Source organism: Eschscholzia californica, unplaced genomic scaffold (genome assembly GCF_041429995.1).
Source record: "Eschscholzia californica isolate CP2 unplaced genomic scaffold, dmEscCali1.0.p SCAF_2, whole genome shotgun sequence".
Lineage (NCBI taxonomy): Eukaryota > Viridiplantae > Streptophyta > Magnoliopsida > Ranunculales > Papaveraceae > Eschscholzia > Eschscholzia californica.
In genome coordinates, this window is record NW_028238309.1 from 67,689,499 (window position 1) to 67,710,749 (window position 21,251).

General features: G+C 34.7%; 5 protein-coding genes across 7 annotated transcripts; 3 read left to right on the forward strand and 2 right to left on the reverse strand.

Moving 5' to 3' along the window:
- Positions 1–1,340: 1,340 nt before the first annotated feature.
- Positions 1,341–7,261, forward strand: LOC147560655 (protein ACTIVITY OF BC1 COMPLEX KINASE 7, chloroplastic-like). Of its 3 annotated transcripts, none has more exons than XM_086662787.1 (19): positions 1,341–1,915; positions 1,999–2,036; positions 2,889–3,563; positions 3,640–3,783; positions 3,997–4,122; positions 4,191–4,278; positions 4,370–4,463; positions 4,557–4,650; positions 4,753–4,807; positions 4,892–4,983; positions 5,081–5,251; positions 5,346–5,402; positions 5,551–5,634; positions 5,747–5,831; positions 6,051–6,112; positions 6,198–6,272; positions 6,377–6,481; positions 6,737–6,878; positions 6,969–7,261. In XM_086662787.1, the coding sequence occupies exons 3-19, from the start codon at positions 2,913–2,915 to the stop codon at positions 7,040–7,042; spliced, it is 2,199 nt and encodes a 732-aa protein (XP_086518913.1). In that variant the 5' UTR covers positions 1,341–1,915; positions 1,999–2,036; positions 2,889–2,912; the 3' UTR covers positions 7,043–7,261. The 3 variants fall into 3 exon arrangements, with proteins under 3 accessions (XP_086518913.1, XP_086518914.1, XP_086518915.1); XM_086662788.1 differs by having other exon boundaries at positions 1,369–1,915; positions 2,895–3,563; XM_086662789.1 differs by having other exon boundaries at positions 1,747–1,915; positions 1,999–2,336; positions 2,895–3,563.
- Positions 7,262–7,919: 658 nt separating this feature from the next.
- Positions 7,920–8,964, forward strand: LOC147560656 (early nodulin-like protein 6). Its single transcript, XM_086664448.1, has 2 exons — positions 7,920–8,269; positions 8,420–8,964. Exons 1-2 carry the CDS (start codon positions 8,080–8,082, stop codon positions 8,833–8,835), a joined length of 606 nt encoding a protein of 201 aa, XP_086520574.1. The 5' UTR covers positions 7,920–8,079; the 3' UTR covers positions 8,836–8,964.
- Positions 8,965–9,329: 365 nt separating this feature from the next.
- LOC147560657 (Ribosomal protein L3 family protein) lies at positions 9,330–21,029 on the reverse strand. Its single transcript, XM_086664447.1, has 3 exons — positions 20,818–21,029; positions 11,187–11,982; positions 9,330–9,764 (listed from the first exon to the last, which is right to left on the reverse strand). Exons 2-3 carry the CDS (start codon positions 11,788–11,790, stop codon positions 9,475–9,477), a joined length of 894 nt encoding a protein of 297 aa, XP_086520573.1. The 5' UTR covers positions 11,791–11,982; positions 20,818–21,029; the 3' UTR covers positions 9,330–9,474.
- Positions 12,970–16,369, forward strand: LOC147560658 (uncharacterized). Its single transcript, XM_086659301.1, has 8 exons — positions 12,970–13,044; positions 13,283–14,071; positions 14,169–14,306; positions 14,481–14,895; positions 15,053–15,614; positions 15,779–15,950; positions 16,158–16,296; positions 16,338–16,369. The coding sequence occupies exons 1-8, from the start codon at positions 12,970–12,972 to the stop codon at positions 16,367–16,369; spliced, it is 2,322 nt and encodes a 773-aa protein (XP_086515427.1).
- LOC147560659 (uncharacterized) lies at positions 17,345–19,677 on the reverse strand. Its single transcript, XM_086658060.1, has 3 exons — positions 18,933–19,677; positions 18,256–18,658; positions 17,345–18,034 (listed from the first exon to the last, which is right to left on the reverse strand). Exons 1-3 carry the CDS (start codon positions 19,675–19,677, stop codon positions 17,395–17,397), a joined length of 1,788 nt encoding a protein of 595 aa, XP_086514186.1. The 3' UTR covers positions 17,345–17,394.
- Positions 21,030–21,251: the final 222 nt, after the last annotated feature.

The following is a 21,251-nucleotide window of genomic DNA, read 5'->3' on the forward strand; positions in this document are numbered from 1 at the left end:
TCAAGTATTCCATGTCATGATGTATGTTTCGAGTGCTGCTTTTATTTCAAAAACAGCAAGATAGAGACTTCCATGTTACCACCTATGCCATAACTGTTTAGGTTTTTTGGTAGTATCCTCGTGTTAGTGTACTTGAAAAGTAAGTAGTATTTAGGCACTCTTCTCAGTCATACAAACGTATACGTTTCTCATAGATATGAATTCATTTGACTCGTGCCCTGTAATAATTGGATTACGAAAGAGACTTAAGGTAAATTATTAGGCCAGACACTTAGGAGTTATTTAATTTGGGTATAAATAAAATAGAGGTAGATCAGATAGGTTTTAGGCTCCTTAATGACCTTTATTTAAAGGTAGATAAATATGACCTATAAGGTTGAAGTTAGCCAGACAATTATAGTGCTTATTCAATTCATGATTCTTCGTATTATCTCTTCATGATGTATCAATGACTTGTAACGACGACTCTTGTAGTCCATGTCAAATTATTATTTTTGATAAATATCTTAGTAAGACTAGTTATACTCGTAATTTAAAGTTTAGAGGTTAATAAACTAAGTTGTCCCTTATTGATTACGGTTCCTGAGAGTATTGTAAATCAGTTGGAGACAGATAAATCCAACATTTCTATGATTTGAGATTAAATAAAGTTAGGCTGAGTCTATTTTCATCAAAAAAAAATGTTGTCCCTTATTAGCCAGGTGGGTTATTTTAACTCGTGGTTTCTATAAGGTTACCGTCGGAAGGTGGCAAGTCATCTTAAAAAGATCGTGTTGGCCTAATAATAAACAACCAGTACTTGCACCAACACAGTCCACGTATGCAAGAAAATTTTTTGGTTTGTGGTTGGACACGGTGAACCAAAATGAAAGAAGCCCCTGTGGCCTGTGGCTGTGGGTGGTGGTTGCATAATTTGCACTTGTTTTTTTTTTTTTTTTGTTGAAAGAATAATTTGCACTTGTTGTCTCCTCTTTTTCTGGTGTGGAGTAAATAATCTATTATATTGAAATAGATAGCTCACCCTTGATCTACCACCACTCACTCTCTTTTTGTTTATGACTAACGTTTAGATATCAAGCTTCAATAGGTTTTTGTCTTCTACTTCCACTAGAATATTATCATTTGGTAGCTGCAAAATTCCATGGCTTAACTCTCGATGACAAATGGTGGAAACTGCAATTAATGTACGCCCAGACGGGGGAGTTTTTGGTGGAACCGTAGAATGCGTAGGAATCAGAAAAAAAAAACATTATAGGTTCAACAAGAGGAGAATATATATCTCCTTGGACCCCATTTGTTTGTTAAAACAACTATAATAGATTGGCAAACAAATTGAATACAAGATCATCTAATTCGTTCATTCGAAACATTTTATAGAGATGCCTATTTCCAACTCGCGAAAATAGTGGAAAATATAGTTACTAAATCTTAAATTTCACCAATTAGCATTTGGGGATGGTTGGGGATGAGTTGATCAATCTTTTACCTACACCTTTCCATTTTTACTCGCCCCGAGTAAATCCGATAACTCTTTCACACTAAGGTTGTGTTATTTTTTTTATTATTCTCAAATGAATCCAATTTTTTTTTTTTTTTTACAGATCAACCATTCACAAGAACCAGACAAAAACAAACATACTGAAATCTCACTCGTGTTCCATAAGTCTGAAAGACCTGTTTTTTCGTTGACGTGTCAGTAATTTATTGGATAGGCATATAGCTAGCCACATTTTGTCCAAACTCCTTGTGGTGGTGGAATAACCACTACACTCCATATTTCTTTACTAGTATTTTCTTTCACCTTAAAAGTCTTCCTTCCTCAGTTCTTCTTCTTCTGCAAATATCTGACTCTTTGCTAAAAAATCTCTCTTCTCTTCTTGTCTCAGAAGATTCTAATCACAGATATCTAAATTGGGTAACTGATTTTAACTCAAAATCATTCTCTTTTTTAAGTAGAAGTTTGTAATTTAATTATGATTTTTTTCTTTCTTCCTACAGAGTTGAAGATTCAAAATTCCTAATTTTTTTTTCACTCTGTAAGTATAATTCTAGCTCTAATTTGAATCAATTATTCAAATGGTTTTGTTTAAATTTCTTGTTAATGTTTGTTAATTGCTTCTTTTTAGTTTGTTTTCCTTTCTTCATTCTTCTAAAGAACTTCAAGCTTGTGATTCATGTTTGTTTTTTAACCTTGTTTTAGCTATTGTGGAATTTAAGGTGTTTTTTTTTCTCCTTCTCTGAATCTGACTTTCTATAATCAAATGGACCCAAAATCAACCCAAATCAGTCATTCGGCCGAGCCAAACAAAAAACAAACATTCTGAAATCCAGCTCAGGTCAATTCAAACTTCGAGTCAGATTCTATTTTAGCTATTGTTAATGTTTGTTAATTGCTTCTATTTTTATTTCTCTTCTTGAGATCAAGCATGTCGCAAGATATTCTAAATGGAGTAGCTTTGCTCAGCATTGAAAGTGGATTCCTAGATAAAATTGATTACGAACATTTAATTGATGATTTTGTTTTAAAAAATTCAAGGAGAAAAAATTTGAATTAACATTATTTTACTTCAAATGCTTTTCAAATACATTTTGAGTTGATAAATAAACGATCAATTATCTTTATAGTCAAATTATTTTGAATTCGTTATCATTTCGTGTGTAATTTTTTATATCTTGATTATACGAAGGGCCCAAACTAAAATTTTGCACTGGGCCCTCAAATTCTCAGGCACGGCCCTGGTCAGATTATATATCTGACTTGGACAAAAACAAACTGCCGTTTATGATTCTTAGTTCTCATTGGAAAATTTAATGCTCATGTCTTATATAGAGCCTTTCGTGATCTTTCGCTGGGAATATTTGATTGTGAATTTTCTATTATATTGTAGTTACAGGTAGTTTTTCGTTCTCCAATGGTGGCAATACTAGCTTCACATGGCTGTTATTGCCGCAATTTGGAGCAGGTAGATCAAGGAAGATTAGTAGATAATTTAGGTTTTTCTAGCTCAATTTCGATAAAAAAATTATTACCCGAACTTGTGAAGCTCTCGCCCCATTGTCCTAAAACTAGTAGAGGATATAGTTTTCGGGTGAAAGCGCGGCAGACAGAATCTTCCAATAGGCTAGGTATCAATGGAAGAACTACTAAAATGGTATCTACTAATGAAGTAATGAGAAGCAAGGGAACGGTTAATGGAACACCGATTGCTAATGGGCGAGCAACAAAAATGGTACCCTCAAAAGAAGTAGTTAACAACAAGAGACCTTCAATAAACGGAGCAATAGTTAATGGTTCACAAAAGGTAGTTAATGGAGCAAACCTAGTTAAAAGAAGTGGTTCGCCAAATGTTGTTAAGACTCAAAGAAATGTGTCCTTTAATGATGACTTTATGGAGGAGTTAAAGGTTTTGCCTTCGGATGAGACTTTCAGTTGGGCAAATGAAAATTATAGTTCCTGGCAAAGGACTATCGACGTTTGGTCTTTTGTGCTTTCTCTTCGTGTTCGTGTCTTACTAGATAATGCAAAATGGGCATATGCTGGTGGCTTCACAGAGGATAAGCAGGTTAGTTTGGGTGACTTGTATTAAGTTTCCGAGTAAGATTTCTATATGACATTTGATACTTGTATTTGATATTTAGAAAAGCAGAAGACGAGGAACTGCTTCATGGTTAAGAGAACGAGTATTGCAACTTGGGCCTACGTTCATTAAAGTCGGACAATTATCCTCAACAAGGTCCGACTTGTTCCCACAAGAATTTGTGGAAGAGCTCGCCAAGCTGCAGGTACCTTTCTTTTTTAAAATATCCAGAGAACTTATCGTTATGTTTCTACATAGTTAGATCAGAATAGGAATTCGATCATGGGTCAGGTGTGAGCCACACTCGGCTGTGGTTGGCTTCCTCGTAGAGCCACCCAAAAATCCGTAGAAGCTTTAATCTATTACTTTAGATTCTAACAGGTATAACATCCAGTGGCTCTGATCTAACATGACACAGGATAGAGTCCCTGCATTTTCGTCGAAGAAAGCTAGACAGTTCATAGAGAGTGAATTGGGAGCTCCAGTTGACGTTTTGTTTAAGGAATTTGAAGATCGGCCCATAGCTGCTGCTAGTCTTGGTCAGGTATTTTTCTCATCTCCGGTGCTTATATATTTTCATATATTCTTCTCTAACATAAAAATCGATTCAAGGTACATCGAGCTATACTACATAATGGAGAAAAAGTAGTCGTAAAAGTTCAAAGGCCTGGTCTCAAGAAACTCTTCGATATCGATTTAGGTAATTAATGCCCGTAAAGACACATTTATGCCCCAGTTTTATCTTACGATATCTTTTGTGACTATCTCATTGAAGTTCGCCTTTTTTCCAGGAAATTTGAAGCTAATTGCCGAATACTTTCAAAGAAGTGAAACTCTAGGAGGTCCTACAAGGGACTGGATGGGTATATATGAGGAATGTGCCAAGTAAATAACTTAACGATAACAAAACTAAGAAAGAAGTCGATTAGAATCCCATATTTTTCCTTACTATTTTCGACATTCTTGTAACGCTTTCAGGATCTTGTATTTAGAAATTGATTACATAAATGAAGGGAGAAATGCTGATAGATTTCGTCGGGACTTTCGAAACACAAAGTGGATTCGTGTACCTGTATGTTTCTCGCTCAGAACTAGTACTTCATACATACATCAATCCTATCATATACTTCGCCTTGGGCATATACTAATTCTTCGTTTTTTCATTTCCTGTTAGCTGGTCTTTTGGGATTATACAGCCACGAAGGTCTTGACTTTAGAATACGTTCCAGGTTCCGTTTTTATCGATCACATGCCATTACTGCATTCTTTTTTGTATTCATACTCCATTGATTAAGTTCAATTTGAGGTTGTAGGTGTTAAGATAAATAAGTTGGATATGATAGATGCCCGTGGCTACAATCGTGCTCTTATTTCCTCACGTTCTATCGAATCTTACTTGATTCAGGTAAAATAACCTAACTATTCTTCATTGTAAGCAAAACTAGTTATTGTCTTTGATATATAAAACTAATATGAGTGACTCAAATTGGCTACTAAATTAGATACTGAAAACCGGGTTTTTTCACGCTGATCCTCATCCTGGGAATCTTGCTATTGACGTCGACGAGGCCCTTATTTACTATGATTTTGGTATGATGGGAGAGATAAAATCATTTACTCGGGAAAGATTGCTCGAGCTATTTTACGCAGTTTATGAAAAAGATGCGAAAAAGGTTTGATCTTATTTTACGATTCTACCCATTGAATATTGTAAAATAATCCAGCTTCGATCATACTGATTTTAGATTCGAAATTTCTATCATGGAGGTTATAAAATGCTTGGTGGATCTTGAAGCACTCCAACCCACTGGAGACTTATCATCGGTATGCTAACGTTTCAGATTATTCGATATGATAATCGAGTTTATCCGCTAAATAGACTAGATTATAGTTATTTTTAAGCTCCTTTTTAGGTTTATCTATTAGTGGATTGAGTGTTTGGTTTAAGTACGAAATGTTGCTTGTTACTCAGGTTAGACGCTCGGTGCAGTTTTTCTTGGATAATTTACTTAACCAAAGTCCGGATCAGCAAACAACTTTAAATGCAATTGGTGAGGTATGTGAAATACAATTTTTTTTTTATAACTTTCATATAAGTGAAATTACATGTTTTTATACTCTTTTAACGAACGTTTGCTTATGCGAAACTGTGTTGGTTTATGTTGTAGGACTTGTTTGCAATTGCAACAGATCAACCATTCCGCTTTCCATCTACTTTTACCTTCGTTATCAGAGCGTTTTCAACACTTGAAGGTGCACTCTTACTTTCATAATTCTGTAACTAGCATTGATGGAGTATCACCACCACAACTCCGAGCACCACTGCCCAACAATTGTACCACCACTACCGAGAGCTCATTTTGAAGAGCTCGGCCTAACCAAAACAAATGTTCTATAGCGCGGGCGAAACATAAGGATAATCGTAGAAGTAGAGCGAAGGTTAGTTCCTAAATGGTAATGTATTTTTTACAGGAATTGGGTACATACTAAATCCAGATTTTTCGTTTGTAAAGATTGCTGCACCTTATGCACAGGTATGAATTTTTCTGTAATTCGATTATGTGTTTTCAATTTGCAAGCCGTTTTTTAAATCCATTTACTATGAAACAAATTACACAGGAGCTACTAGATATACGACAAGAACAGCAAAGTGGGACTCAGTTAGTGGAAGGGATTAGGAAACAAGCAAATGAAGTAAGTATAAATCTTGAAGTGATCAACACAATAATCATCTTCATATATAGTTTATTCAATTTGGCATTGCAACTTAATACTCCTCTCCTTTTTGAAAATTGTAGGCCAGAACAACGACAATATCAATGCCATATAGAGTTCAGCGCATCGAAGAATTCGTCAAAGAACTCGAATCGGGAGATTTAAAACTCCGAGTCAGAGTTCTTGAGGTAATTAGCACAACACTTGGATGGTCTTTGCTTTCTTCTCACTGTTTGAATCTGAATCGTTTGAATGAAAAATCAACCTAATGATCATTTATACAAGTCACACAAAAATAAACATTCTGAAAGCCTACTCAAGTCGATTCAAACCTTGAGTAAGATTTGACTTACAAATACAAGCACTGCCATACATCTTTCTTTTCATTTTGAATTTAACCATCTCCACACGAATCTTATCACTTGAGAATGTAAAATTGACAGTCAGAAAGAGCAGCTAGAAAGGCAAATATACTTCAAATGGCGACACTGTACACAGTCATAGGAGGTACTCTACTAAATATTGGGGTAACTATGAGCAACCAAGGCAGCATTGGTCTTGCTAATGGAGCTTTCGTCGGTGCTAGTAAGTATATATACATTTATATTTCTGCTTTCTTAAATTTCCGATAATGGGTATTTTAGTAACCTCGAAAATTTGATAAAACAAATGCAGGTGTTTTTTTGGGGTTGCTTATTAGGTCAATGCAAAGGGTGAATAAGCTTGATAAATTTGAGAAATCTATTTGATGATGGAGCCAAATCATATTTGACATTGAATACCTTAACAATATAGTGATCAATTCTTTGTAAAGTTTAATACAAATGTTTTCTTTTTCTTTTATATATGGGAGATAAAATTTGACATCAGACGTCTCCCTCTGATCAACATTTAAAGTGTTAAACTATATGAATTGATATAGTGAAAGAAAAGAAGATCTCAAATTCCAAATGAACAATAATTGGTTATGCTTTTGTTCAATTGTTATTTTCTTAGTTTAATTTCTTTTTCTTCCTATGAAAGATATAATTATGAGAGCTTAGATGATTGTAACCATTATTAACATGATGCTCTAAAAAAAACTTAATTGGGCATCTGCGAAAAATTGTATGTTGCAGGCAATTAAAATATTGCTAACGATTAGTAGCCCCCAGCTAGTAGTGCATTTCTTTTGCAGTATGAAAATTCCATGTTCGATCCCATACAAATATAAATTCAAAAATATTGAAATTGAATATACACTAAGTAGTTAGGTGAACTTTAGACCAGTAGTCTATTTGAATTTTAAGCCTGTCGTTTAGTTAGACTTTCGCCCTAGTTTTGTAAGAATTTAATTTGTCACCTAACCTTACTCTACATCACCTCACTAGAGCCATATCCAAACTCCATAATATTAACAGTTGTATACAAAAAAAAAAAAAAGTCAAACGTGAAGAGGTAGTGGGGGGTTGACCGTTATTTTTCGTCAAAGGTCAAAAAGGAACGTGCAATTGGTTCGTGGGATTTCCTACACCCACGTCAAAAGTAAGTCAACCAAATTAGCATACTGTGTCAGCTATTCTAAAGAACGTGCCCCATCAAAGAAACGTACCGGTACGCCCCCCACTTCCCCATTTTTGGAGAGAGAAAATAAAAACCAACTAACACACTCACTCGCTCACAAGTACAACCCTCTCTCTCTCTCTCTATAATTTATAAATTGGAAAATCACTTTTCTTCCCTCTCGAATTTGCTTCTTCTTCTTCTTCTTGCTTTAATACATTAATAATTAAACAGTGTAATAATAATGGCATTTTCTCACTCATCATTATCTTGGATTGTTGTTGTTTCTCTGTCTATGATGATAATATCATACTCATCAGCCTTTCAGTTTCAAATTGGTGGTTCAAATGGTTGGGTCATTCCCCCTCCAAATGATACTCAAACTTATATTGAATGGGCAGCAACTAACAGATTTCACATTGGAGATACACTTTGTAAGTTTGTTTCTTCTTACTTGTAGTGTTGGTTTTCTCTTTGGGATTTTTCGACCACAAATTACTAGTTATTCAATCAAGTCAGACATCACATAAATACCCAGTTGTACTTCTAATCTTGTGCTTGTTTGTTTTGTTCTATTTGATCAGATTTCAAGTACAAGGATGACTCTGTTCTTGTAGTAAATCGCGATGATTACTTATACTGTAATGTTACGAATCCTGTTGCAAAATATGATGATGGTAATACTTTGTTCCGGTTCGATAGATATGGCTTCTTTTACTTCATTAGTGGTGAAGATGGACACTGTAAATCTGGTCAGAGAGTTGTTATCCGGGTCATGGTGCATCCAGGAGGAGTTGACACCCGAACTACTAGTCCTTCGCCTTCACCATCAACTGGTACTGGTGCTTCAGGCGGTAGCAGCAGCAGCGGTGGGCTTAGTCCGGGTTCAAGCGAATTAGGACCTCCAACTTCTAACTCCTCATCCTTTAAGGTGTCCGTTAGATCTTATTTCATTACTCTTCTTGGAAGCATGGCTGTTGTTTTCTATTTGTTTATCTAGTTGTATTGATTTGATTCTTAAGTATTAGGGTAGATTCTAATTTTCCATTATTTGGTGTTTGTGTTAGGAATTACTAGATTGTCTTTTCTTTTAGATAATGCCATTTGTTAGTTGTTTTTATCTTTAAAATCTGGTTAACTTGTGTTCTCAGAATTTTAATTACTTGTGGATAGCGTTTTTATGTCAGATATGAAATCTGACTCGAGCTCTGAATTGACTAGAATTATATTGTAGAATGTTATTATCTGACTTGTGATGTTCTAACTCATTAGTCATTTGAATGGCTGACTTGAGTCACTCATGCCGGGGTTCGGGTGTCTGTGGGTTCTAAAGGACCCTGGTGTCCTTGCTGGGTTTCGGGTTTTCAGATTTTTTTCCCTCTAACCTTACTTGAGTCAGTCAGATTTAGACAATGGGAAGAAAACAAACACCACCACCTTCCACAGAAATGGAAGACAAGAAAAATGGAAGGTGTTAAAATTGAAGAGTCAAAATTAACATCATATCAATCTACATTAATCAAATGGCAGAGCATCCACTATCTTCATACAGAGAGAAGAAAAGAACAGAAAAGGAAAGGCAAAAATGCAAAAAGGCAAGAAGAAGAATCAAGAGAAAGAGATGGAGGGCTAACCGAATTTAGTTCTTTGGGATATTTTTGCCGACGATTTTTGCAGGTGCTATACGCAGAAGATTACCTGGCTTGCCAGGAAGTGCTCCTTTGATCATGACGATACGGAGATCGTTATCAATCTTGACAATTGGGAGCTTTCGAATCTTGGTCTTTGTTCCTCCCATTCTACCGGGCATTTTCTTTCCTTTATATACATGTCCTGGTGTTGTTCCAGCACCAATGGATCCTAGTGCTCTGTGACTTTTAGAACCATGAGTCATTAGACCTCTCTTGAAGTTATGCCTTTTGATTCCACCTGCATTCCAAATTCAATGGACCTCAAGTGAGAAAAAGGATATATTCTAATCATACCTTAATTAATTGTTTCTATTGAACTTGATTGATACGCAATATGGGGCGTGAAACATACATCCCATAAGTCGGAACCAGCTACTATTGTCAGTAAATAGCAACTCTTTATTAGCTGCTACCAAAATTTTAAGCAATTTGGGGCAGAATTCGCTCTGGACCGAATCAGGGCTGTTTCAACTTGAGCCAAGTAACTAGGCTGAGTTTTACTAACTCTTGTTCATAAATATGTGTCATACATGAGAACTAACTTGGGGGTTCGGCATAGGGCTTTCGGGCTTTTTCGTCATCGCGGAATGTGCTGGCGAGGAGCCGGGTTCGACTTCTCTTTCCAATGATGCCGCAAGCGCGGAAAAAACGGAAGGAGCCTTCTTTTCCCCTCCCTCAACATTTGGAACATCTACTTCGACCTCGTCTCCGATCGAGGAGAACGCATCTACGACGAGTTCTACCACCTCTCAAGAGACGGAGAGCTTCTTGGATTTGTTTATCTCGGAACAAGGGCGAAGCTCTTGGGCCGGGGTAATCCGACGCGCCCTATACGAACGTTTCGAGGAAATGGGGAATATCGGCCGGATTAGCGAGGACGAAGTAGATGAGGCTCTGCTTCAGCTTGATCTACTCCTAATCCCGACCAACCCACAAGTTACTTGCATGGATCAGTCGGTCCAGACTAGTGCTTATACATTTCTTCCTTAAAATGTATTGCCACACTATTATGGAATCATAGTTACTTCGATTTGGAAAGACAAAAAGACTACAGTTTTTTCTCCTCATGCCATTACAAACTACAAAAATTTCGGGTCTTGAGGTATAAATGCTTTATATTCTCTACAAAGTCATTACCAAGCTATGAAATGGTTGCTCATTCACCATTGTTGCTCCTAATACCCACAGCATATCAGTAGCTACAAGAAATGCGACTATATCTTCCATGGCCAAACATTTCTTTGAGCTGAAAATGTCACTCCTATTTATCCATCTATAGCCCCATTTGAACTTTAAAGAGTAAATGTAATTGTTCCACATCGCTCACAAGAGTGTCTAGAGCCTGAGCTATAGGCGAACCCTCAAGGTTAAGTGTCAAGGCCTTTGGGGGCAGTGGAGCCTTTGCCGAGAACAAAACCCTGTACATGAGTGAGGTGGTAAAAGCGGGGACAACAGAGCTAAGGCTTGGATCTTCACAGTAAATCCCCAAAATCATCAAACTAAAATTCCTACTTTATACACTAATCATAAGAACAAGGTCATTTTGGTGTTAAAAAAAAGGCCCCTTTTTTCATGATAGATTAGAATATACAATAGATAACACAGATTAAAGAAAGAAAGAAAGCAATTGATTTAAGAAACAGTTGAAGTAGTATTATACCTTGAAAACCCTTTCCAATGGTAGTTCCAGAGACATCAACAAGATCACCTTCTTTGAAGATTTCATCAACAACAAGTTTCTGGTTAGGTTCAAAACCCTCAATATCAGTAAGACGAAACTCTTGAAGATGTCTCATTGGAATAGCCCCAATTTTATTCAAATGGCCAATCTCTGGTTTAGTAAGCTTCTTATCCCTAACTCTACGATACCCAATTTGAACAGCATCGTATCCATCTGTAGATTGAGTTTTGATCTGAGTAACAATGTTACCTTCCCGGAACCCTACTACAGTTACCGGAACTACTTTGCCTTTTTCGTCGAAGTAAGTCATCATACCTAGTTTGGTTCCCATGACTCCAACACCTGCTTCCATGCTCATTGTGATGACGATACTAGTAGCTCTCTTCTTGTTCTTGTTTTGAATTGAGAAAGAAGAAGAAGAGAAGAGGGAGGAAGAGTAGTGAGAAGATGCCCTAATTGAAAAAGGGTTAACTACTCTTTTTAGAGGTTTGGTTGATGTGAGTGAGAGAGAAGTTGGGGATGATGATTTGTTGGTGAGATGAAGAAGAGGGGAGAAGAAAGATGACGAGGTTGAGACAGCCATGATTGCTTAGAATAGTGAAGCTCTATTGTGGTAGTAGTAGTTTGGGTTTAGAGAGAGAGAGAGGGAAGAAAGTAGAGCAGATAAGAAGATAAATAGAGAGAGAGAGAGGTTTTTTTGTTATCCTTTCAAGTGAGAGAGAGGATTTCAAAGAAAGTGAGAGAGAGGATTTTATGGGGAGAGTGGGGTTGAATACTGAGTCCATGGGTATATAGACCAAAATCATTTTGATAATAGGTTTATAGACCATTCCTCTTAGATTATGGATTTTTAGTCCTTTTAAAAGAAGGGCATAAAGTATGGATAATTTTTTGGATATTACCCAATGTATCCTAAATCTAAAAAACCCGGGATATTTGAATTTCCGAGGGTTTTGGGAAACTTTCCCAAAACCGCCGGGCGTGATTTCGGGCCGTACTAAGGAAGCCGAAACAGAAAGTGTTAACTATCCCTTCATAAATTCATTTTCTCTCTCTAAAATACCCGATTTCTATTTTCATCAAATCTCTTCAGAAGATCGAATCGATAAACCCTAAATAGATCTAGAAACCCCGAAAGTTTATATCATTTCATCTTCTCCATTCATCTTTTACATTGAAGAATCGCTTCAGGTGAAAAGGTAAGTTGTAAAGTAAACCCCTTTTCGTTATAAAATCGATTGAAAGCGAAACGATTTGTTCTTTCAGTTTAAATCGTTATAAATAGTTGTTGCATGTCAGTTTAACTTCATATTGAAGAGGTTTTGTTGATTTTGGTAAAGATTTCTCTCTAGATATGATGTTTGTTTTCGTTTTAAAGGAGATTAAGACAGATTTAGGGTTTTTTCGTTCGTTATTATTTAAAAAAGGGGTACAAAATCGATTTTGTCTCATGATTAATAGATCTTTAGATGTTTACAAAGAAGGGATCGACATTAAAATCTTTTGTTTTACTTGAAAAACCTAAATATTCTTTTTAAACTTTTATTCCTGTTTAATAATAAGATAACTTTGTGTTATAAAAAACAGATAATTTATATAAAATTAAACAATATTTCTTAAAAATGGTTTAATGAAATATTTGATCTTGGTTTAGGGTTTAATGAGATGTCCTTTACATTGCAGCAATAGTTTGATAATGGCTCCAAAAGGGAAATCTAAAGCGAATGTTACAGAAGAAAAAGGCACATTAAGAAGGAGTCCTATGAAGAGAAATGCCACTGTCGAAGAAGTAGTTGTTAAGAAGAAATCGAAAACAAAAGAAACATCAGTATCTGAGGTAAAGTATCTGGAATTTGTTCTAATTTATTGTTATTTTGAATGATAAATTATGATTTACATACATATATGTTTTTTTCTTTTAACAAATTATGCCTAGTTTGATGTACAAATTTGGGATATAACTTTAAAGAATTCATTCTGTCTAACAAATTTCCAATCATGTTAGTTAAAGTATGCATACTTTAGATGAAGAATGGCTGACGGTTTACAATTGTGTTTTTTTGTCGTATTTGCAGACTGGTGGTAGTTCAAAAAGTTTGAAGATTAAGGACAAAGGAAGCTCTAGTAAGTGGATTGATATAGTAGGTGAACAGAAATTAATACCGGTGCAAAAAACATCGGCACTATTCAGATACACTCTCAGCAAACCAATAGAGTTAATCAATAGCATACGTACCTACATGACTGAAGAAATGAAGGAGGAGATTAGCAAAACTCCTTTCAGTCAATTGTTTGATGCTATGGCAGAAGGTACGATATTAAGGGAGAATTATACTATTCGTCCTACAATTGCCATTTTGGATGTTCTTTGTCGATATAAAAAATCGACAAAGAAATTTGTTATTGGGGGTAAAGAGTTAGAATTCAAACCCGAAGATGTATCTTTGTTGTTGGGAATGCCAATGGAGGGTTCTGAATATGAGGCATTCCCTAAGAAAAATGACCTAGATCCTTTGAAGTGTGCTTTCTTGAACAAATACTTCAAGGAAACACTTGAAGCATCAAGAAACAAAAATATGGGTCTCTCAAGTGCTGTTGTTGGGAATGCACTAATCAAATGCGTAAGGAACAGTGAACCAGCAATAGAATTTGTTCAACTTCTAATTATGATGTTTTCGGCAAGCTTCCTATTTGCTACTTTGGCTGGTTTCACTGTATTGCCTAGTATTTATAAGAACATCCAGTCTAGAAGAGCAATCAACAGGGTGTCATGGCCAAGAGCCATACATTCATATATGATGGAAACGATCGAGAAGCATTCAGAAGACCCCACCAAAGCATCTGGTTGCTTGTTACTGTTACCTGTGAGTATTCTTTTTTGAATTAATTTGTTATTTAAATAGCATATTCTTTCTTATAAAGTATGAGTAATTTTTAATACTTTTTTTTTTTTTTCTTTAGTTCTGGGTGTGTATGCATACTAATCTGTATGCGAAGAATGCACTGAATGAAACAAGAACCCCAAGGTTCTTGAGGTGGTCTGTTGATGGATTCAAGAATGGAATGGAAAATGAATTAGCTGGTCTTGAACCCGAGGAGGTAAAACCAACTTTTAATGTGAACTTTTATTAATTAAAGTATAATTTCTTTATAAATATATTGTATTTCTTTTTCCATTATATGTGATTTATCATACATTACATATAATTTATGATAAATTATTCGAATGCATATAAAGAACACCCTGTGATTTATGTAACTCTTTACATGCAGGTTTATGAGGATGTTGTGGATGATGTGAGTGAAGAAGAGAAAGAAATGTTGAAGTTTACAGAAAAGGTAGTTGTGGATATACCTTTTGATGAAGAGTTGAATAGGGTGGAGAAAATCGAAGCCCTAAGTAGAGAAGTAAGTAATCAAAGAGAAGAATTAAAGAAAAAGGATGAGGAAATTGAAAGTTTGAGGAATGAAGTAATACAATTGAAGTTACTTCTAAATTCTGAAAAGAGGGAGGAATCATTGATGGATGATTATCATAATGAAGGAATGGGTCAAGATAATGGGGACAAGAATGAGGATGTAGATAATGTTGGGGATAAAGAAAATGTCAATGATGAGATGTCTGATGGAGTAGAACATGATGATAAAGTACAGGAAGATGAAAATGTGGAAGAACAACAACAGGAAGGTCAGTATTTATTCATACTTTTACTTTTGTATATTACTCATTATGGTAAAGTATGGATACTTTACATAAAATATAATTTTCACAAAATAAATTATATATTATTTATATGTCAATTTAGTGATGAATCCATTTTTTTTTATATGATTGTTGTTTTCAGTTGATGATGGAAACGTGCCATGCACGGCCATTGTGTTGGTGCCTAATGAGGAAGAGAAGCAATATAGTTCAACTCCCAATTTTGATTTGGGAATAGATTTCACAAATGCACCCGACTTCACCGACGTTGTTCAAGTTGCTCAAGCATATGAAGAGAATGCTGAAACAGAAAGACTCGTAGATGATGACTTTGTCGAGACTACTCCAACATCAGTAAAGAAGAAGAGAACAAAATCAAAAGCTATTAAGGGTGGATCGGACAGAACAGTTGATGGGGGTGAAACACCTAAACAGAATTCTCTTATTAAGAGAATCAAACAAGCTCCGAGAACAAGGAAACAAACTGAAAAGGCCGAGCCAAAAGAAAAGGCCGAGAAAGATAAAAAGAAGGAAATTGGGAAAAAGGAGGTAGTCAATGTTGAAGAACAAGATAAAAAGGGGAAGGGAGTTTCGATTGATGATGATGAACCACTTAGCAACTGGAAGAAGAGCAAGGTTTGGAAGAAAGTGAACCAGAATGAGAAGGGTCTGCTTGAGGAGTTCAACCAAGGAGTGAAGATGAAGTAATGAATTTGAAGTTTTTCGAATCATTTTCAATATGTTATGAAATGTTTTGTTGTTTGTGTTACATTATGATGATTGTAACAAACATAATCTAATATATATAATATATTATAAATATTTTGCTATAAATTAATCTGTTAAACTAACAACAATTAACATGCAGAACAATTGTATGGGAATCAAATCTAACAAGTGATGTTAGAGGAAGAGAGGTGAATTGGCTTATGATGAACTGTGAAACCGATGCTCAGCTTATAAATTGGTGGTCAAAGCATCTATCTTCAAAAGTTTTAAAAGGGGCTGGACAAGTTTTCGTTCTCGCATCTGAATTATGGGTAAGTTTTAATTACAGAAGTCATAATTTCATAATAGAAAAGTTTTTATGTGTATAAATTACATGTTTTGTCAACTAAAAAGGTTTGCATGATGAGAAAACTATGTATACTTTATTCGATTCAAGTGTTTTGTTTGTTGTAAAGTATGAATACTTTATAGCAGTGTACCTGTTTTTTTTTATACAGTATGTGTTTTTTATTTGACAGACAATGATAAATTGCAAGTCAGCCCAGTCAAACATAGACCCCCACCTATCCGGACGGTTATTAAAGGAGGCTGAAAGAGGGCTTATATCTTATATAGTGGCTCCAATGTGTCATGCGATGAGTACAGATGTTAGTAGGGGTATTCACTGGACTTTGTTAGTATTTGATTATTTTGATCAGTCTTGGACCCATTACAACTCGTTGTTCTTTGACATAAAGCTACGTAAACAATGTGAAGAAAATGCTGCAAGATATGGACAATACATATTAGATGTGCTCCACAAAACAAAATATGTGAGTCCTGAATTTAAGAAGAAATGTAAGATTTCGAAGACGCCGTATGATCATCAACAAGGAGAAAAGTAAGTACATAATATTTCACATTTTTAAGATTACTGTAATGCATACAGATAGTTACATAGTTTATAAATTATTTTGTGGTTTCATACTAAATTTTATATCAATGATTGACAGTGCGGATTGTGGACTATTTGTTATGCTTCATATGGATTTAGTGTTTATGAAACATTACAAATGGGCAGTACCGGAGGAATACCTTGCAAGAGATTGGATTGAATTAGCTCAGCGTAGAAGAGCGGAACTGACGTACGAGCTATTGAATGAAACCAGAGATTTGTGGAAAAAATCTTTAATATAGTTTAGATTAAAGTATGGTTTTATGTTTTGAAATTTAAAATTAGTTGTAATGAATTACAATTGCCAGTTTGAAGTATAAAATATTTTGATGGTTGAAACTGTAATTTTTAATTAAAAATTCATATTTGTTAAAAAATGTCTGAAATATATCAAGTTTCTTCCTTTCATTTATTACATAAACATGAGTAACGTTTTGATAAATAACGTGTTATGTAGTAAACACGTAAGAAATATGAAATAAAGTACGGACAACATGAGACAAAGTATGAATATTTAAGAATAAATAACAGTAAATTTATGAAACAAAACAAGAACTTTTAACCAGAACACGTTATGTAAATTTAAATTCTGTAAAAACTTTAACAATTTTGCACCAAAATACATAAATTGTACTGTATTTTGTGTAATTGGTTTTGCTAACATATACACCACATATGTTAGGCAAGTATAACCTTCATGTAGAGAAAAAACTTCTGATAGAGAATAAAGATAGAATAGTGAAACAAAACATAGGAAAAAACGATTGCATATTAGAAAATTATGTGGATTGCAAGTGTTATGTAACATATATTTAAATACATCAGATGTTTACCCTACATGTTTTCCGATTGTGGTATGAAGGTTGCTTACACCTACCACATATCCTTAATTTTCTTGGCATATTCCCAGAGCTCTCGATCCGTACTGTTCTTGGACGACCTGGTCTACGACGAATCAACGGTGGGAGAATTTTGGTGGCTTCATCAAAAATCCTTGGTTCATCAACATTGGATATAGGCATTATATGTTCCTGGTAAGTCTTCACATAAGACTCCGTTGTCCAAATAGGATCGTAAAAACAATCTTGTTGGTCTTCAGACAAGCTTTTAATACACAACATTGCGTGTTCACAAGGAACACCATCAACTTGCCACCTTCTACAAGTACAAGAAATCTGTAGAAGATTAACACAATGAGAAGGTTCTGAGTAAACCTCGAATATAAATGGGGCAGCCTGGGCAATATTACAGGTTGCAGCACTATCATGTTTTGCTTTCAACAAATCAGTTATGGTTGGACACAAGAACGTCGTCCATTTTTTAGACAATTCCCTTGCTGTGTTCATTTTGTTCATTATATGAATACGAATTGCCTCCAACATTGCTGTAATTGGTAGTCCACGAGCATGTCGAATCTGATTGTTAAAGGATTCTGAGAGTTGAGATGATATCGCCGTGTATCTGTATCAAATAAAACGTATATAAATTTTAAATATTTCAGCCTGAAGTCGATAATTTTTAACAAAAAGAATACATACTTTTCCATAAACTATCGGATATTCGGTGTAAAATACGTGTTATTTGTTACTTAAAGTCAAAACTGTATACGGTACAATATGTACTGTCAACATAAATTATCAATATAGTAAATGAAATGAATACACTTATTTATCAGATCGTACCTTATACCGGGAAAGAAAGCATCTGCCCAAGAGGCAGGGTCTAAGGAATTAAAAAATGCTGCAACTTTTGAACCACCCATTTGTATCATCTGATTAATAGTTGCGTGATATTCAGATTCGGGGAGAGCTCTAGCAGCCTTGAAAATTAATGTTTGGAAGAATTTTGATTTTCTAGCTCCATTTGCCAATCTTAAATTCAGATTGTTCCTTAGATGCCATACACAGAAGGAATGGTGTGCTGTCGGGAAAATGTTCTTGACACCGTTGATTATACCATTGTGACGGTCTGAAATAAAGATATACGTCTTTTCCATATTCAGAGCATTGCGCAAATGCCTTAGAAACCAGTCCCAATTTTGGTCATTCTCAACATCAACAACAGAATATGCTAACGGAAATAGACCTGTAATTTGTAAATATTTAAGTGAAAGTATGAAACTTTAAATATTCATCAAGCAATCTTATGTAAAATCCTCATATTGTATGGTAAATTTTACATAATATTCATACTTTAAAGTATGAAACCTTAATAAAGTATGACAGTATTATGTACAATTATGCATACTTTATCGTAAATGTAAAATAATCTATATAAAATGATAGAAAATGATGTTGAAAAATGAGATACTTTTATAGATTAATTTGGATGAATTTTATAAAGAATGTTCAGAAATTACCATTGTTACCGTCTTTAGCCACAGCAGCCAGTATACAACCGTTAAAACGAGTCTTGCAAAATGTACCATCCACATATAAAACTGGTCGACAATATTGAAAGCCAGCTATACAAGCATGTGGTGCAATGAAAATTCTTTTAAATCTCCGAGACACATCGTCAACTTCAAGTTGTACTATGCTGTTTGGGTTGGTACGTGAAAAGGCATCAGCATACCATCTAAGTTTTGCATATGAGTCTCCTTCTTGACCAAATGCTTCATTCATTGCTACTTTCTTCCCCTCATAAGTGTAGTAATATGGAAGTTGGACAGCATAATCTTTCAAGAAGTCTTTTTTCAGACTTGCTGTCGAACGATCCGGGCTTCTTGTAACATCATCTAAAATAAGTTTCCCAACAAATGAACTGTTTAGTTTGGGTTTCTTGGTCTTCTTAATGAAATCTTCACAGTCATGTTTCATTTCCATGTCTTTCAAAATAAACATGGATTCGCATTTCAATGGCGCACATCCATGTACTCTCCATTTGCAATCTTCAACAGGACATACAGCTGTTACCCGCTTCGAATCATTTTTAATAAATTTAAAATCATGGCCAGTATTTATACTATATTGACGAAGAGCAAATCGAAATGCTTTAGCACCCCCGGGAAATAATTGACCAGGTTCTGTAAACATTTTATCCCAACCATCAGATTTTAATATCGTCTTCTTGCTTTGTAATGATAAATCTGCTTGAATCTCCATCTGTTCTGTAAAACATAATTATTGATATTGTAAAACAGAAAAATTGTTTTGATACGAAAACAATTGAAAATGTAAAGAACAAAATACGTACTTATATCTGTATGTATGAGAATATCATTCATTTGTAAATAAAGTACGCATACTTTGTCGCATGTAAAATTGTAATTTATACCTATTACAACATTTTATAGACAACTATGTAAGAAAGTATGCGTACTTTGTGATAAATTACATATATGTACATGTTATTTACAACATAATATTATTAAAAAATATATATAATGTAACGTAAATTATACATAATGTATAATACATACCAAGTATTTTCTTTACAGATCTGAGATTAAATGACTGAAATCTAATACCCAACATTACCTGTACTATCAGTTCAATTTGATGTGAAGATAATATTAGCTGTGAGAAATCGAAATATTTGAATGAAAACATCAGATCTAGATTACATGGATTCAATAAAAATGAAACAGAGATATCAAATACATGAAATAACACTTTAGTTATGGAAAATAACAGCAATACAGATTCATTGTAAATGATGAATGGAAAAGACGATCATTTGATATTTATGAAATCTTCAATATGAATCGTTAACTATAAGCAAATGTACATAAGATGTTAAACCTGAATAGTTGTGGCTAGAATAAAGAGAAGATGAGTAAAAACTGTAAATGACAATGGAGTTTGTGATGATGGCTCTTGATTGAATACTAATCAATGGAGTTTTTTACAGCTGGGCGAGAGTTTAATGAAGGTTTAATGATGATTTCATTTTTAGAGAGGTAATGGGAAAGTTTCTGGATTTCGGTTACGGAATTATAGAGAGAGAGTTGTTAGTTACATAAAGAACGTGATTGGAGAGAGAAAGTTGAGATAAATATGGAGAGAAATCTAAAACGGTTTAGAAGGAAAATCACGATTAGATATTAACCGAAGGTTAATATAGGTATTGCATATATAATAAATATTATATGGATTTGTGTAATCTCTCTAGATGACACTAAAAGGACCGGATATCTATTAAGATTATTATTTAGGTTTTCAAATCCTTTTTAGGATTATAGAGGATTAAATCTCCTATTAGGACCCTATTTTTGGTCTATAGACTCAAAAATTATTGAATACTGGAGTAGTATGAAATTTGCTAGTATCTTGTTTAGTCACTCAGTAGCTCTCACTTGACTAGTGCTCGGAAAAAAAATATTGGAAAGCAGACATCCAAAATCCGAAGGCGAGTGCAGCCCGACAGGATCGATGAATGATTAACTCGTGGTGAACATCACCCCCTTCTTCTCCGGTGTTTGGCTCCAAGTAAATAGTGGATTACTAGAAATACCAATACCTAGTTGACAAAAATTATTTTATATAGATAGGTTATTTGATTTGATGATTCGAATTGAAGTGGATCACAAGGTCATTCACTCTGGACTTAGGAATAATTCCCCTTTTAGGAATAATTCCAGTCCTCTTCATAATATTGAGTCTTTGATTCATTTTGGTGTACTAATTTGAGACAGTGATTTTTGGTAATTGCAAGACATTTTGTTGAGAAAAACCAG